Source organism: Molothrus aeneus, chromosome 22 (genome assembly GCF_037042795.1).
Source record: "Molothrus aeneus isolate 106 chromosome 22, BPBGC_Maene_1.0, whole genome shotgun sequence".
Classification (NCBI taxonomy): Eukaryota; Metazoa; Chordata; class Aves; order Passeriformes; family Icteridae; genus Molothrus; species Molothrus aeneus.
This window is the reverse complement of record NC_089667.1, coordinates 6,697,510-6,713,396: the sequence shown is the minus strand read 5'-3', so window position 1 is coordinate 6,713,396 and position 15,887 is coordinate 6,697,510. Positions and strand designations below refer to the sequence as shown.

The 15,887-nt window shown below is 50.1% G+C and overlaps 1 protein-coding gene across 1 annotated transcript; it reads right to left on the bottom strand.

Annotated features, from left to right (window-relative positions):
* Window positions 1–8,196: 8,196 nt before the first annotated feature.
* Window positions 8,197–15,887, bottom strand: ANKK1 (ankyrin repeat and kinase domain containing 1). Its single transcript, XM_066564550.1, has 8 exons — window positions 15,703–15,887; window positions 13,371–13,665; window positions 12,871–13,022; window positions 11,981–12,030; window positions 11,742–11,897; window positions 10,801–10,919; window positions 9,886–9,931; window positions 8,197–9,536 (listed from the first exon to the last, which is right to left on the bottom strand). Exons 1-8 carry the CDS (start codon window positions 15,885–15,887, stop codon window positions 8,197–8,199), a joined length of 2,343 nt encoding a protein of 780 aa, XP_066420647.1.

Sequence of the window (15,887 nt, the reverse complement as noted above, 5' to 3'; positions counted from 1 at the left end):
AGCTCTGCTGAGGGGGGAGCACACCCTGGATGAAATCCACGGCGTGAGATGATGCCATGGCATGAAGCAGTGACAATTCTGTGACATTCAAGAGCTGAGCTCCTGCCTCTGCCTCCCTCTGGGCCGTGGGCTGCGTTCCCTGCCACGGAACTGCTGGGGGAATGATGAAAATGGGAGGGTTTGACCCAGAACTGAGCTGGGGATGGGCCCCAGAACCTGCTGAGGGGGGCTGGGAGCAGAACATGGGTGTAAGAGATGAAATGAGGGATGTGGGACTCCAGGCAGATCTCCAAAATGCAGTTTATTACAAAATGCAGTTCATTACAAAATGCAGTCTATTGTATCCAAGGTGTCACAGCAGTCCAGGGTCGTGGGTGACAGAGCTGTGCCTACAGCTGTCAGCTTTCTTTTGATTACAAATGCATTCTATACTTTTCTTTTGGTTACATTGCATTATACACTTTTCTTTGCTGAGCATCTTCATACAGTAGAACCAATCTATACCTTCACTTTTATCTCTAGCCTATCATAACTCCTGTAATTTCCATATTCATGTTACTGTTCTCCAATCACTCAAAGTCAGTACATTACAGTTTAAGCCAGAAGTTGGTTTTCAGTTTTCTTGCAGTAGAAAATTCTTTTTTTCTACTTGCAACATTTGCTGCCTGGTTTGCAAATGTGCTTTTGCAAATTTGTGTGTGCAAATTTGCCTGTGCTTTCTGCTTGGTAAAAACATCTTCTTGTTTGGGGTGGGTTTATCCTTTGCTCTAAGCCATAAAAACCCCTTCTAACTCACACACCCTTTGCCTCCTTGGTTAGCCAGCAAGACTGGCTCAGCAATTCTTTTCTTCTATATCAAAACTTGCTTTCATTTCTATTCCTTCTTCAGATCACAGAATCCCAGAATCCCAGAATCACAGAATCCCAGAATGATGAGGTTGGAAGAGACCTCTAAGATCATCGAGTCCAACCTGTGCCCTCACACCTCAACCAGACCATAGCACCAAGATTATACATTGAAAAATCTTCCTTCCACACACATATCTGTGAGACTTTCATCTTCTAACCCTGGCACTGCCCTGCCCCACTGCCAGGCCAGCAGCAGGGGCTCAGCTCCTGGAGGCTGCAGCCAGCGCCAAAGTCACACCAAATTAACCTTGGGGATGCAGATTTATGTCTGAATTATCGGGGCTGGCAATTTCCTGCTGCAGTAATTGAGTTTGTGCCTGTTCCCAGCTGGTGGCAGATGCTCCAGGTCACATTCCTGCATCGTGTTTACATTGAAATGCCCACCTGGAGCTGGCTGGGAGGGCAGGGCTGGGCTCAGGTAGTGCCAGGTAACCTGGTTAGCTCTGCCTTTGTGTCTGAGCCCCCCCAGCTAAGGGAACACTCAGCTCCCTGGCAGTTCCAGGGTGTCTGGGAAGGAGCATGTCTGATTGCCTCTGTGATAAACAAGCCCTAAATCACTTCAAAGCTGAGGCCAGAATGGCTGGGGAAGATTGCAGACAGTGAAATAGCAGGGCCTGGGATGTGATTCAGAGATACCAGGGAAAACCACAGTCAATTCTGCCTCCTTCTTAATTACAAAAATAAAAAAAGCAAAAGGAAGTGTTCCATGAGCAGAGTGACTGAGACACTCTGCTTCACCCAGCCAGGCTGGCAGAGCTGGGAACTGGCATTTAAACCCCAGGCCCTGGGGAAAGCTGTTCCCCTGTGGGTGACATCCCAGGGGCTGCACAGCTCACTGACATCTTTAACTCACTGCCAAAAAGCTTTTTCTGCAGCCAGGCTCATCCTCCAGCTGTCCAAGCCTCCAAAATCCCCAAATCCATGCTTGTGTTTCAGGCACAATTTGGAATTTCCCCCCTCAGCCCACAAACCCAGTGAGGCCAGGTGAATTTTCCAGGTGAATTCCAAGGCTGGGCACCAGCCCTTCCCTGCTGGGATGTAAAAAAGGTTGGGAAATATGATTTTAGAGGCCTTTCCCAGCACCAGGGATTCTGTGGGGCCAAGGAGATGCAGCAGGAAGCCCCAGGAGCTGCTCCAGGCTCCTAAAATTTCTCAAAAGCAGCATTTTCCAAGCTCAGGGCATTTCAGACAAATTCCACCTCTTCTCTGGTTTTCCCTCTCTCTCTTGTTGATTTTCCCCTGCCCCTTTTTAATGTCTGAGTGGGCTCATGGTCCTGTGGCATTTTCCAGCATTCCCTGGAGCAGAACATGACCCCGCTCAGCCAAAAGGAGCAGCACATTGGGCAGCAAAGAGCCCAGCTCAGCTCTCCTGGGAGAAATCCTGCGAGAAATCCTTACAAAACAAAGACTTGAACCAAATAACAGCAGGGCAGCCTCAGCAAAACCTTTTGGTGGAGTGCAGTCTTTTCCAAGGCAAGAAAATGAATTCCCTGAACGCCTTGTAAGGATTTTTTTTTCTGCTTGGAGCAGATATTAAGGATTTGCCCAAAGAACAGCAATAAAACCTTGCTGGTGATAAGAAGGCAGCTGTGCCTTGCTGAGGAGCAGTGGCAGTGCCATGGAACCAGGCCAGAAATGCCCCAAGCCTCAATTCTGTCCAAGCTGAATTTTCTCAGTGGCTGTAACATTTCCCTTTTCTTTCTGAAGCCAAGGCCTTGTAGGCCAGCAGCAAACAAAGGCTCATTCCAGCCCTTCTTGCAGCTAATTACTGCACCTCCTGATTGCTGACCTGGCCTAATGCTCCGCTCTGTAATTGCTCCAGATGGACCTGGAGTCTTTAATAGGACATTTGCTATCCAGAAAGGCTGCTGGGGATTATTATTTATTTATTTTTGCTCAGAAGAAGTTCCCTCCAGGATGGGGAGTTCAGCCGTGTTCTCTGGATTTTCTCCTGGTTCATTTGGAGTTGATCTCTGTACCTGATTATTTTTTTAAAGGGAAATTCAGAGCAGGGATGCTCCAGGGGTGGTGCTCTGTTCCTCCCAGCACACTGCTGTGGGTAGCACCAATCCTGGCCACAGAAAAAAGCTGTTTAGACTCACAAATTCCATGGTCCCATGACCCCCCAGACCCAGGCTGGGCAGCACATTTAGGGCTCTGCAGCTTTGAGGGATATAAATCTTTTCCTGGGCTTTATTTGGGTACAAAAGATTCTTCCCAAGGCCACAGAGGGTGTGAGGAGCTCTGACTTGCCAAAATGAGAGCCTGAACTGTGATATCTCCTCCCCAAACTGTCCCCACAGTGCTGAACTCCACCCCTCACTGCCAAGAACCTCAGGCTTTAAAAACAATCATTTTTGGGCTCGGGTTTGTGGGGTTATTTTGATTTTTTTTCCCAAAGAGGAGAAGGAGGCCAGCAGCAAATTGCACAGGAGAAGAGTTCCCTGCTGTGCTCTGAGGCAGAGGAGAGGAAAGCAGCAGCTGATCAAAAGATGTTGAACTTGCTGGGGATGAGCTGCCTGCTAGGAGCAAACAGCAAGAGCTCCTTGATTCCCAGCCAGGCCCTTTGCCATTATTCTAATGGAAGTGCAGCTCACACCTGCACTGATGGAGCTGGCTGGGGAACAGCTTTTGGAGGGGATAACGTGGTTTTATTGCAAAGGAAGGGACAGGTTGGGGAAGATGAAACAGGAAAGCCTTATCAATATGATTTCCTGGCAGAAGATTTGGAGAATATGGAAACTATAAGCGAGATTGAAATGAAAGCAAGCTTTGAGATCCCTCAGTTACTGAACAACTGGAAAACAATGGTGTGGCTGATGAAGGTGATCCCCTTTTGATGGAACAACACCCTCTGCTTGCAGACAGGCCCAAGGGGCAGAGCAGACCCTGCAGCTTGGCAGAAGGGCCCAAAGAGGAGTTTATAGGGTTTAAAATGTAACACAGGATGGTGATGTAATGTGGTTTAACTCTCCTTAAAAGGTTAAATATAAAGTTTGTGCACAAACAAATTGGAGACAATGGCAAGCAAGTGGTTTTCAGAGCCCTGGATGAGGGAGACACAGAGGTTCTGGGGCTCTGAGCAGGCTCCAGGCTTGGCCTTGCTTTCCAAGGCTTGGAGAGGAAAGAGCTTGTTTAGAATGTGACACAGGATGGTGATGTAATGATTCTTATAGGCTGCATGGAAATGCTGTAGGATTTGTGTGTTGTACTAGATTGGTTAGTGAGAATTAGAATATTCAACACACAAGAAGATTTATGGTGCTGTAATGGAAACCTCGCTCTCTCTTTACCTTTTTATGCTCTTACCTTTTTTACTCTCTCACCCTCTCATCCTCTCTCCCCTCTCTCCCCTCAGCCCTGCTCTGAGCTGTGCCTGGCAGCTCCCAGCAGGGCCCTGCACTTGGCCCTTTGCAATAAACCCCAAATTCCAAGACCAGAAGAAGATTTATTGTATTGTAATGGGAACCTCACTCTCTCATCCTCTTTACCACTCTCCTGCCTTCTCTTTACCACTCTCTTTATCTCTCTCTCCCTCTCTCGGGCCTGCTCTGAGCTGTGCCTGGCAGCTCCCAGCAGGGCCCTGCACCCAGGCCCTTTGCAATAAACCCCAAATTCCAGCCCTGGCTGCAGAGATCTCTGGTCCCCTCCCTGGGGCTGGGAGGGCACAGGGAAGTGCTGGAGGGCCTGGGGAGGGAGCAGGAGGAATCCTGCCAGGCCAGGGAGAGGCTGAGCAGAGCCAGGCACGTCTCTCACTGACGTCTGCCACAGCACAGAGCCTACAACCACCTCCTTGCAAGAAAAAGAAACACAGAGAATTCACTATTCCTTCTTACATTAAAATCACTGCCTCCTACATTCACATCACTGCTGTCAGAAACATCTTGATTTTCCACACCTAAGGGGCTATGGAAAAAAACAAGCATTTCTGCTAAAAATAAGGGTTTTTTCCCCCCCACAAGCTGTATTTATTCAGATCTCTTTTCCTCTAAAACGCAGCATTATTTTAATTTTAATTTAATCCCATATCTGCATAATTGCAGCACTGCCAAACAAACAAATCACAGTCTCTGGGAAGCAGGAGCAATGCAAAACGTGGATTTAACCAAATTCAATTCCAAGCATTTTCCTGTGAGCATTCCCTCACAGAAGAGCCACACTTCTGACTGAAACGTCCACATTTTCATCACTTCAAGCATCTCCCCTTCAAACCAATTTTACATCAGAGGATTGATATTACAGTCAGATCCAGCTCTGAGAGAGCACTTAGGAAATCAGTGCCAGCCCCTCCTGAAACCATCCCCTGCTCTGCTGATTGATTTGCTCTGAGTTTCTTGGTGTGCTGCTTGTGGGGGAGCAGGGATGGGGTCCTGACAGTCCCATCCCTTACCCAAAGGTGTTGTGGATGGAGGTGATGCAGAGGGAGTGCAGGCAGCCTGTTAGGAAAATGAACCCACAAACACCAGAGGTTTGTGTCCAAGCAGGAGACAGAGGAGTCCTTTGGCTTTATTCCAGTCAAGGGAGAGGCCATGGGGCATTTCCTGGGGTCTCTCCAAGTTTTGGAGGATGCAGCCTCCTTTTTATCCCAATTTCCAGCCACATTTCCCTTCTCTCTTTCCCCATTTCTGAGGCACTTGAGAGGTTCAGACTTCCTGACATACCTGATACTAGAGATTCCCCTCTAATGTACAGAGATTTCCCTCCCTTTTAATTTTGAATTCTTGAGGAATTTAGGGGGTTTTCCTCATTGGCTGAGGAACTTGAGAGGTTCAGACTTCCCTGAACACCTGATCCCAAAGATTTCCCTCTAATGTATAACCCTCCCTTTTAATTCTGAATTCTTATGGAATTTAGGGGTTTTTCTTCCCCATTGTTTCTTTCATCTTTCAATGTCTAATTTCGTTTCTCAGCAAACCTAAAGTTTTATTTGTAAAATCAAATCCCTTTTTCCATTCATCAATCAGTGGAATCCTTCCCATTGTTTCTTTTCTCTCCCAGTTCTGGTTTTATCCACCAGCAGAGCCACAGCTGGTTTGGAAAGACAAATCCACCATTCCTCTCAAGCCCAAAGCACACCCAGGATTTACAGAGCTCGGGATGACTCCTGCAGGGAGCAGGGCTGCAACAAGATCAGCTTTAGAGGACCTTAAATTTCCCTGCTCTGGTTTTCTGTCTTTGTCACCCCAAACCATGCTGGGATTCTGTGAGGGATTTGAAGAGCAATTGGTTTGGAAATCTCCGTGTGCTTTGGAAATCTCCCTGTGGTTCAGGATGTCTGGAGCTGCTGCAGCCCAGGGATGCTCAGAGTCATTCCACAACTCCCTGCCAACATCAGAACACCACCCTGCTCACCCAGGCAGCTCTGGGTACCTTAAAACCATAATTTTTGAGGCATAACAACAATTTTGATCTTTTGGAATCTAAACGAGCTGTTTAGGAGGCTCCTGTCCTGCTGCTGCTGCCATGCCCTGCCAGGAGCTGCCTGGGCTGTGAACTTTGGGTAAGAACGTGAGATAATCAGCTGCAGATTTATCAGCAGGGACAAAAGACTGAAATGGAGTTGAAAAAGGCAAAAGAAAAAAAAAAAAGAAAGGGGAGGGGGGATGGAGATCCACGAATAATTTTAGAAATAAGCTGCAAGTTGCACAGTCACAAAGCGGAGGCTGGAATGCACTTTTCCAGAGTTTGTAAAGACTCATTTAATTTCTATAGAAACTGAGCAGCAAACAGGTAATTTTCTCTGCAAATTGCTTCTATCACCTCTGGAATGCTCTGCAAGAGCAATGTATTTCCCTCGTGTCTTCTTAATCCCCTGTTATTTTCATTATAAATTTAATTAAGCTCTTGTAGAGAACATTCCATGACATACGAGCTGAGTTTTGTTTTTCTGCTGGAGCGGGGACAGAAAGGAGCTGCTGAATAAGTGGCAATTGGATTTCTTCTTTTCTGGGTAAATATTTCAAATTACACCAAGCAGGGGAGACATTTGCTGAATCAATACAGCTGAAGCTGAGGGAAGGAGCTGCACAGGAAGGTCTGAGCTTCCCAAGAATTCCTTCAGCCAGGCCTTTCCTCCTTGGAGAAAATTAGGGAATATCAAAAGCAGGTAATTCAGGGAAATGCCAAGATTTTTGGGGGTTTTTTTGATGGTTGCAATAAAAAAAGTCAATTTTTTACACTCGCTGCAACCCAAAATGTCACCAGCATTTCATTTCATAACCTGCCCATCTCCCCACTTCACCAACAGCAAATGTTAAAAATGAATCATTTAATTACAATTTATTTAAAATGATATCTAAAGGCTCTGGTGCCAAAGCATAGTGAAAAACTGGGTTTGAATACAATACACATCAATACCCACTTAAGTTAATATAAAATGAAAACTGCATTAGTAGAGGTTTGGCTTTTTAACCCTCTTTTTAACCCATTTAATCTCATGTTATCAGGCAACAACAGCTCCCCTGCAGAGCTGGGGTTGTTTGTTTCTATTTCAGCCTCTTCCCAGCTGAGGGCCATGACAAGTCACCCTCCCAGCAGGCACGTTTGGGGACTCAGGAGTCACAGCAGGGCTGTCAGAGCTGCACACCAGGGCTCTCACTGTCACCAGGGAATCAAATCCAGCAAGAAGATGTTTTTCACAGGACTGATCGAGCTCTGGAACATCTTCCTGAAGGAAACCAGGAATTATTTCCCCCCAGAGACACGACTCAAACCTTGACCTGCAAGCAGCCAGATCTCATGTGTGATTATTCTGGAATTTCTGTTCCCCCAGCTGCATCCATTTCAATACTCTCTAGCAGTGATTTTTCCTCCCTGCCTTGTTTTATTTCATTCTTGTTACAGAAAGGAGATGTCAGGAAATCTGACACATTGCTGTGCCAGCAGCAGGTGAGAATCTCACGATTCAATTCCCACCTGTGCCAGGGCCATTTTACACCAATTTTCTCTGTAGGAAAACATGGAATGAAAGCAATAAAAGCTGTGTGTGCTGTGCACAGCTTCAGCACTGCCTGCATGAACAGGGGGTGCATAAATCCCTGCTCAGGAAGGATTCAGTAGGAAAGCACTGCCTAAAGTATCACCAAGCCAAAACGTTCTACAAGCTTGGAAAAAAACTTGTCATCAAATAACTTCATTTTCCTTTACTCTGTGAGCATTCACGCTTAAAAACTTCCATTTAAAAAGGGCAAACATTTTCCTGCAATCAGCAGGGGACAGGACAAGGTGCTTTGAGGCATCACAGCTGATGTGGGAAAGCTCAAGCTGCAGATTTTAGAGCTGGTGAATTTACAGATCTGTCCTTCCTGGGATAAGCCTGGGGATCTTCACCTCGTTCAGAGTCCTGTTGCCAGCTTTGCTCCCGGAGGCCTCCTTGCCCTGGAGCAGGGTGATGATGTTCTCCCGCTGGTGCCTCACGGCCAGCTGCAGGGCCGTGCACCCCGTGATGTCCTCCACGTCCAGCAGGGCCCCTGCCTTCAGCAGGGTCTTGACGATGGCCATGTTGCCCTTGAGCACGGCCAGGTGCAGCGGGGTCCGGCCCACCTTGTTCCTGGCGTTGACGTCGGCCCGGCACTCCAGGAGGTTGATGACGCTGAGGAAGGAGCCCCTGAGCACGGCGAAGTGCAGGGGGGCCCAGCGGGACCTCTCGGCCGTGTTGGGGTCGGCCCCGCAGCGCAGCAGCTCGCTGACCACGGGCTCGTCCCCGTAGCGCGTGGCCAGGTGCAGCGGCGTCCAGTCCATGCCGCCCTTGGCGTCCAGCCGGGCGCGGCTGCCCTTCAGCAGCCGGATGATCTCGATGTGCCCCTTGAAGGAGGCCAGGTGCAGGGGGGTCCAGCCTTTGTCCGTCCTCAGCTCCACGTTGGCCCCGTACTTGATGAGTTTCTCGCAGATCAGGTACTTGCCCCTGGCCACAGCCAGGTGCAGGGCGCTGTAGTGGTTCTGGTCCAGGCTGTTGACGGAGATGCCATTCTTCAGCAGGTACTGCACCACCCTGAACTTGCCCCTCTCCACGGCCACGTGCAGCGGCGTCCTGAGGTTCTTCTGCTTCCTCTCCAGGTCGGCCCCCTGGCTGGCCAGCAGCTTGACCAGGCCGACGTGCCCGAAGCCCGCGGCCACGTGCAGGGCGGTCTTGCCGTCCACCTCCTGCGCGTTGGGGTCGGCCTGGCGGGACAGCAGAACCCGGGCCACATTCTCAAAGTTGTTCTGGGCCGCCAGGTGCAGCGGGGTCCACCCATCGCGCTCCTGGGCGTCGGCGCGGGCCCGGTGGTCCAGCAGCAGCCGCGCCGTGCGGTCGTCGCCGTGCTGGGCCGCGAAGTGCAGTGGGCTCCAGCCGTCCTCGTCGGCCGCGTCCACGTCGGCGCCGTGCTCGATGAGGAGGGCGCAGATGTCGGGGAGCCGGCGCTGCACGGCCAGCAGCAGCGGGGTGCAGCCACCGCCAGCCGCAGCGTTGGTGCCGGCCCCGCGGCCCAGCAGCGAGCGCACCTTGGCCGCGTGGCCCTGCAGCACCAGCAGGTGCAGCGGGGTCAGGCCGTTCTCCTGCACCCTGCCCAGCTCCTCGGAGCACAGCTCCTCAGGGCTGCCCACCTCCCCCTGTGGAGGTGGGAGAGGAACCTCCTGCGGGTCCTTTCCTAAAGGCAGGGATGCAAAATGGGAGGAAAAGAGTGAAAAATGCCCAGGAAGGGAGGGAGAGCTTGTGGCTCTTGGTAGGATGACATGAAATGAAGTCATTTGAGAGATAAGGAATGGAAAATAAGGCCAGACATGCCCTGGGACATTTGGCCTCTCTCTCACAGTACCTATTTCCTGAATAGCTCATTTTTCTTAACTTAAACTTTTCTTTAACTTTAAAATTTTCCTTACTTTAAAATGTCCCCCGCATGGAAAACCTTATGAGCCACATCCTTCTACAACAAAATAAACAACTTTTATAGCTTCCCCTTCTTTCATTTTCAATTCTAAAGCTGGTCCCCTACTTACCCCCACTTCTGGTGTCTCGAGGGAAGGTGAACTCCTCTTTGTCACCCTGGTTTTCAGAAAGGAGGAAAGGAAAAGGATAAAACAGAGTGTTTATTTGCATTCTGTAATGTTTTCACAAAGTCCTTTGCTGCTGCTCTGCAGTTTTGTGTCATCATTTGAGAGTTTTTTATCCAATCCTGTTTTTGCACCCAAAACTCAGCTAAACCAGTCATGACAGAGCAGGAATGGGGGAGCCTGAAGATGATCTCTGGATATCCATGAGCTTTTCCTCCTTGTGCTCATTTGCTCCCAAACACACACATATTCTGCTTCCTGACTGCATGGCAGCATCCCGAAGTGATTTCCGTTGTTGTTTAGGGACCCCCAAGCCCCTACTTCTTCAGGCCTCTGGTTTCTTGCACAGCTTGGCAAAACCCTCTAAATACCAATAATTCTCAGCTCCTATCTCTCCCTGTTTTCTAGGCATAATTACTTCAGTTGCTGGGATTACATCGTGACTATCCAGGAGCCTGATTTTTTTCTTAGCCAGAGAAACATTGGGATTTCAAACTATTTAAAAAAAAATTCTGTAAGAATTGTTCAAAGGGGAACATCCTCAGTTTTGTGCACAGAGAACCCTGTGATTCTGTGTTTGCTTGAGTTTCTTTTAGTGACTGAGGTCACCATGATAAACCCACTTCACCTGAGCAGGTCCAGAAAAGGGTTTTCCTCTTGGACTATTTATCATTCAGTGCATTTGTTAATTAATTTGCAAGTGTCTCATCCCCATAAATGAATTACAGAGGCACAGCCTGTACAGACACCCTGTGAAGGTGCTGAGGGGCACCTTAGGGAGGGGAAAGAGCCTCAAGGTCTGGTCAGAACAAGGAGCAGGCTCAGAGGAGTTTCCTGAGAGGCTTGGTGGGTTCTGCTCACCTGCTGGCTCCTGGAGATGGCTGGTTTGTGGGACATCTTCCTGACCAGGCGCTCGTTCTCCGGGTCCTGCACCAGGCTCTGGATCAGAGCCAGCAGCACGTCTGTCTCCACAGGGATATCTGCCAGGGCAGAGCAGCTCAGCTGTGCAGGCTGCCCCAGCTCCAGAGCCAGGCAGGACCCACGTGGGAAGGGAGGGAGAAGGGATGAGGGGATGTGGGACAGCAAAAGGGCACCCAGCTGTTAAACCTCAGAGGTGGAACTGGGAAAATTGACACAAACCCTGCTTTTGTCAACCCATGGGGCTCACCCTTGGCTGATCCATGTCAGAACCCAGGAAATTCCTCTGGCTGCCCTGGAGGACTTGAGACCCTGGCAGGGGGCTCAGAGACCTTGGCATGGAGTCAAAGACACCTGTGCCTTCGATTTTAGCCCATGGAAACAATTACCAGCTTTGTGAGGAGTTACAAGCCACAAGGGTTTGAATAGAATGATAGTGAATTTATCACAGGGTGAAAATGTAGAATTTTGGGGGTTTTAGAATGGGGGTTCAGGGGGCAAGATGGAGGAATCTGGGTGTTTCCAGTCTTTCTCCTTCTTCTTCTTGGCCTCCATCTTCTGCTGGGATGGTGTCACTTTGGGATTGGTTTAGAGTAGAGATAGACTGTCTAACATAGGTGATAGGTATTGGGAAGTTATGGTAAATAATGAACACGTAGTTTTTAGTATAAAAAGATAACAATGCCCTGAGGGCTGTCAGAGTGCCATGAACCAACATGCTGGACAGATCTCAGCAGGTCAGAGAAAGAATGATAGAGGTAACAGAAAAGCAACAACCTTGAGAACAAGAGCCAAGGAATTCTGCCTTCTTCTTTGGTTTCAGGGCTGGGAAAAAGAGACTTTCCAACACCAGAGACCCCATCAGATCCACACCCCAGTCCCACCTGCAAAGCTGGGCCTTTGCTTGGGGTCCTGGTCCCAGCACCTCTTCATCAGGTCCACCATCTGGTGGCACTCCCCGGGCCAGTCGTCCCTGACGAGCTCCAGCCCTGGCCTCTTCCCCGCTGCCACCTTCACGATGATGGCCATCATGTTGGCCCCTGGAAAAATCCAGCACCTCTGGGTGTTCTGCCTGGGAAAAGGGCTGGGATGGACATTCCACGGGTGCAGGGTTTGTGTTTACCTGTGTAAGGCTTTTTCTGCATGAGCACCTCCCAGATGACGATGCCGAAGCTGCGGGAGAGGAGAGACTGTGAGCACTTGGACATGAAATGCTCTTATTGCTTCTGCCTTCTGGAGAAATGGGGAGGTCAGGAGGGAGGTTGTTCAGGAGGGAAGGATTTCATCTCCCAGAGCAAAAGGATTTCATCCCCCAGGCCAAAAGGATCAGGCCTTGTGGTTCTGCCTCACGCATCTCCTTTAGAGTGGGGTCATCGCCCTCCAAAGGGTCTGAGCAGGCACTTGGAGCCTCTGCTGCCAAAGTCAGTCTCTCAGTGCCTTTTTTCCTCTTTATTCGCACTGATGTTTCAAGCCCTTGGCTCCTGCAAGTTCCTGTGGCCATGCAAACCCTCCTTTCCCTCTTCCCTCTACCCTCTCTGCTGCAAAGGCCAAGGAGCTGAAGAATTTCCAGACATGGGCTTGGGGCTCATGTGAATGTGCTGCAAAGCTCCTCGCCCAAAAGGACAAAAGCCAAGCTGAAATCTCTTCTCTGCCTGCTCCTGACCAAAATGAAGCTGAAGACTGAGGCAGATAAGCCAATATTGGAATTGTTTTAAAAGCAATTTGAGCAGGGACTGTGATGAAAGAGCAGCACTGGCTGTTTGGGCTCTGCTGCCACTCATTTTTGGGAACAGGGTGTGATGGCACCTGGGGCAGAGGGTGCATTGGGATGATGATTATCCACAGAGAACCCCCTCCCTGTCAGTCTCACCCCTGAGGTCGGGTACCCCAGTGTGTTCCCCACCTTCTAAGAGGCAGAAAAGCAGAATTTAAACAAACTGAGGCAGTGTCCAGCCCCCCTTGCTGGGAGTCACAGCCCAGGGACACGGCTGGGTGCCCTGGGCCAGCCCTCACCTGTACACATCGTACTTGATCCCCGGGGGTTTGCTGTTCTGCAGGAACATTTCGGGGGGGATGTAGCTCAGGGTGCCCCTCAGAGCTGAGCTCTCGATGTACTGCATCCTGCTGGACTGCTCCATCCACTTGGACAGCCCAAAGTCGGAGATCTGCAAGCAGGAAGAGGGAAGCTGCCCTAAAATGCTCACGCTCTCCCCTCCTGCTGTCACCCAGACATCCCCATCTTTGGGATCAGGGGCAGCAGGAGGGGAGAGCAGCTGGAGCTTGACAAAACCCTGAGAACCTGCAGCCACTGAGTCCAGCTGGAGCCCTAAATCCCCAGAGCTGGCCCAGAGTCGCCGTGTGATGCTGAGAGCAGCGCGTGATTTGCTCAAAGCAGCTGCTTGTTAAACACCCCACAGGCCACTCTTTCACGGGCTGCTCCTGCAGAACCTGATTTACTGGGGTAATTCTGTCTGGCAGGAATTGCCTGGCTCTGGTGTGAGCCGTGGCCGTACCTTGACGTGCATGTTCCCATCCAGGAGGACATTCCCTGGCTTCAGATCCAAGTGCAGCAGGGGAGGGCTCATGCTGTGCAGGAAATTCATGGCCAAGCCCATCTCATGGATCACCCTGAATTTCAGCTGCCAGGACATTCTGTGGGTGGGGAGGATTCTCTCCAAGGAGCCCCTGGCCATGTACTCCATCACTATCCCCAGGGGGCTGTTGCACACCCCGTAGATGGTGACAATGTGCTGGAATTTGATTTTCTCCATCTTGCTGGCCTCCTCCATTAGACAGTTCATGCTGGTCCTGGAAAATGGAAAATAAAATAGAAATTAAAATCTAAAATTAAAATTAAAAATTAAAAAAATATTAATAAATAAAAATAAAAATATAAATAAAAATAATAAAAAATAAAAATAAAAAATAAAAATTTCAAAGAAAAAATACAAAAAAAATACAGTGGGAGCAAGAAATTTTGTCAGTTGATTCACGGCTCAGTAACTCTGTAGTAACTTAGTGACACCCAGCCTTTCTGAGCACTGCCTACCCCAAAAAGATTCGTCCCAAATTCCCCATTGAGTTGATGGTAATGCTGCCACACAGGGATCTTTTGCAGATTAAAATCTGACATGGATGCTGTTGTGACTTCTCCAAATGAACTGAGGTTTATTTGGTGGTTCATTCAGCCACCACAAAGAAAAGATGAAAAGCTTGCACTTGTTTCAATCCTTAGCAGTGAGGACAGAGAGCCTGTACTTGTCCCACTGCTGAAATGGCTTTAAACTGCCCTGGGGCAGGGTTAGATGGGGAGGAATCCTTCCCTGTGAGAGCGGGGAGGGGCTGGCATGGGATTCCCAGAGGCTGCCCCATCCCTGGAAGTGTCCAAGGCCAGGCTGGAGCAGCCTGGGACAGTGGAAGGCGCCCCTGGCCACGGCAGAGAGGATTCAGATGGGTTTTAGGGCTGCTCCCAGCCCAAAGCACTCTGTGGTGCCATGACATTCCCGGTGTTCCCTGGCAGCAGGATGCCAGGAGCAGGCAGGGAGGATGGAGATGAGCTTTAGAGCTCCTCCCAAAGCACTCTGTGGTGCCATGACATTCCCAGTGTTCCCTGGCCAGGGGCAGGCAGGGAGGATTCAGATGGGTTTTAGGGCTGCTCCCAGCCCAAAGCACTCTGTGGTGCCATGACATTCCCGGTGTTCCCTGGCAGCAGGATGCCAGGGGCAGGCACAGCTCTGTGCCACACCCTGGCCACTCCTGCAGCTCCTCCTGTGCCTGCAGCTCTGTCCCTGGGCACGGTGACTGCTCCCAGGGGAGCTCTGGCATGGCTGCTGCTGGCTGCCAGCTCTGGCAGACCTGTTCCTCCAAATTCTCCCAAGGCTCACCCCTCCCGACCTGCTGAACAAGTTTGGGGGAGCAGCCAAGCAGCAAAGTGCCAGGAGTGCCTTTAAAAAGCACACCCTGGGAATGGAGCTGAGCTGCCAGCAATTGGGCCAGGCCATTCATTCATTGATCTAAAATGGTTCAGCCAAGCAAAATCTCCTCACAGTAAGACCCACCCGTGGGTTGAGGAATCTGGGGTATTTTACTACAATTGATAAGACACAGAATTAAAACTGATTATTTGACTCTTTTTTTCCCCGCCACAAACAAGAACAAAATGCAAATGTAGAATCTACAGAGCAAACTGAGGACAGTCAGTGCTCAGCCTGAACTCAGTTGTTGTCTGTAACAAGAAATCACAAGAGTGAGATTTTTATCCTGGCAGGATCCTTCCAAATTTGAGGGAATAAAATTTTAAATTAAATAAGTCCATCAACTCTGCTGTTTTTCCATCAGCTCTGCCTGTATTGGATGTGTTATCAGCAGTGGTTGTGATTACCTGGCCCTGCTCCATCTCCAGACTCAAGGTGGGCACCAGAAGAGTCTCTGCAGGTGAGAGACAGAGCAAGAAGCAGAGAGGAGCTGCAGGTGCCCCACGGAGAGGAAGGAGATGTCTGGAGGCTACAGGAGCAGGGCAGCAAGACCAGCTGTAAATCCTCTGCCCCTCATCTTTAAACCTGGTGATGAATTCAGTTTGATGGATACAGCTCAGCCCCAGCGTCCAGTGGCAGCTGTAAATAACCCACCAGGCTGCTTTAGTCTGTGTGTGAGGTGCTGAGCTCAGCCCCAGGCTTCAGCCCTGCTCTGTTTCCCATGTCCCTGTGCATCCACACAGGACAAGGAAAGGCAGAACTCCTATTCCCCGCTCCCTCTGGGTACCCAGCCCTTCCCAAGGAGCTCCTTCTGCAGAGTTTTATCCCCCAATCCCTCCAGCTGGGACGGCCAGAGCTGCTCAGGGGTTACCTGTCCACGCTGGAGTCCTGCAGCAGGTACGGGGAGCACTTCACGGCATAGACCGTCCTCCACCTCCTGTGCTTCACCTGGTACACGTGGCCAAAGCCCCCGCTGGCCACTCGCAGCCACTCATCCTCGAAATCCTCCTTGCTGAACACGGTCAGGCTGCCCAGCCTGCCCCGCTCCGTGCCCAT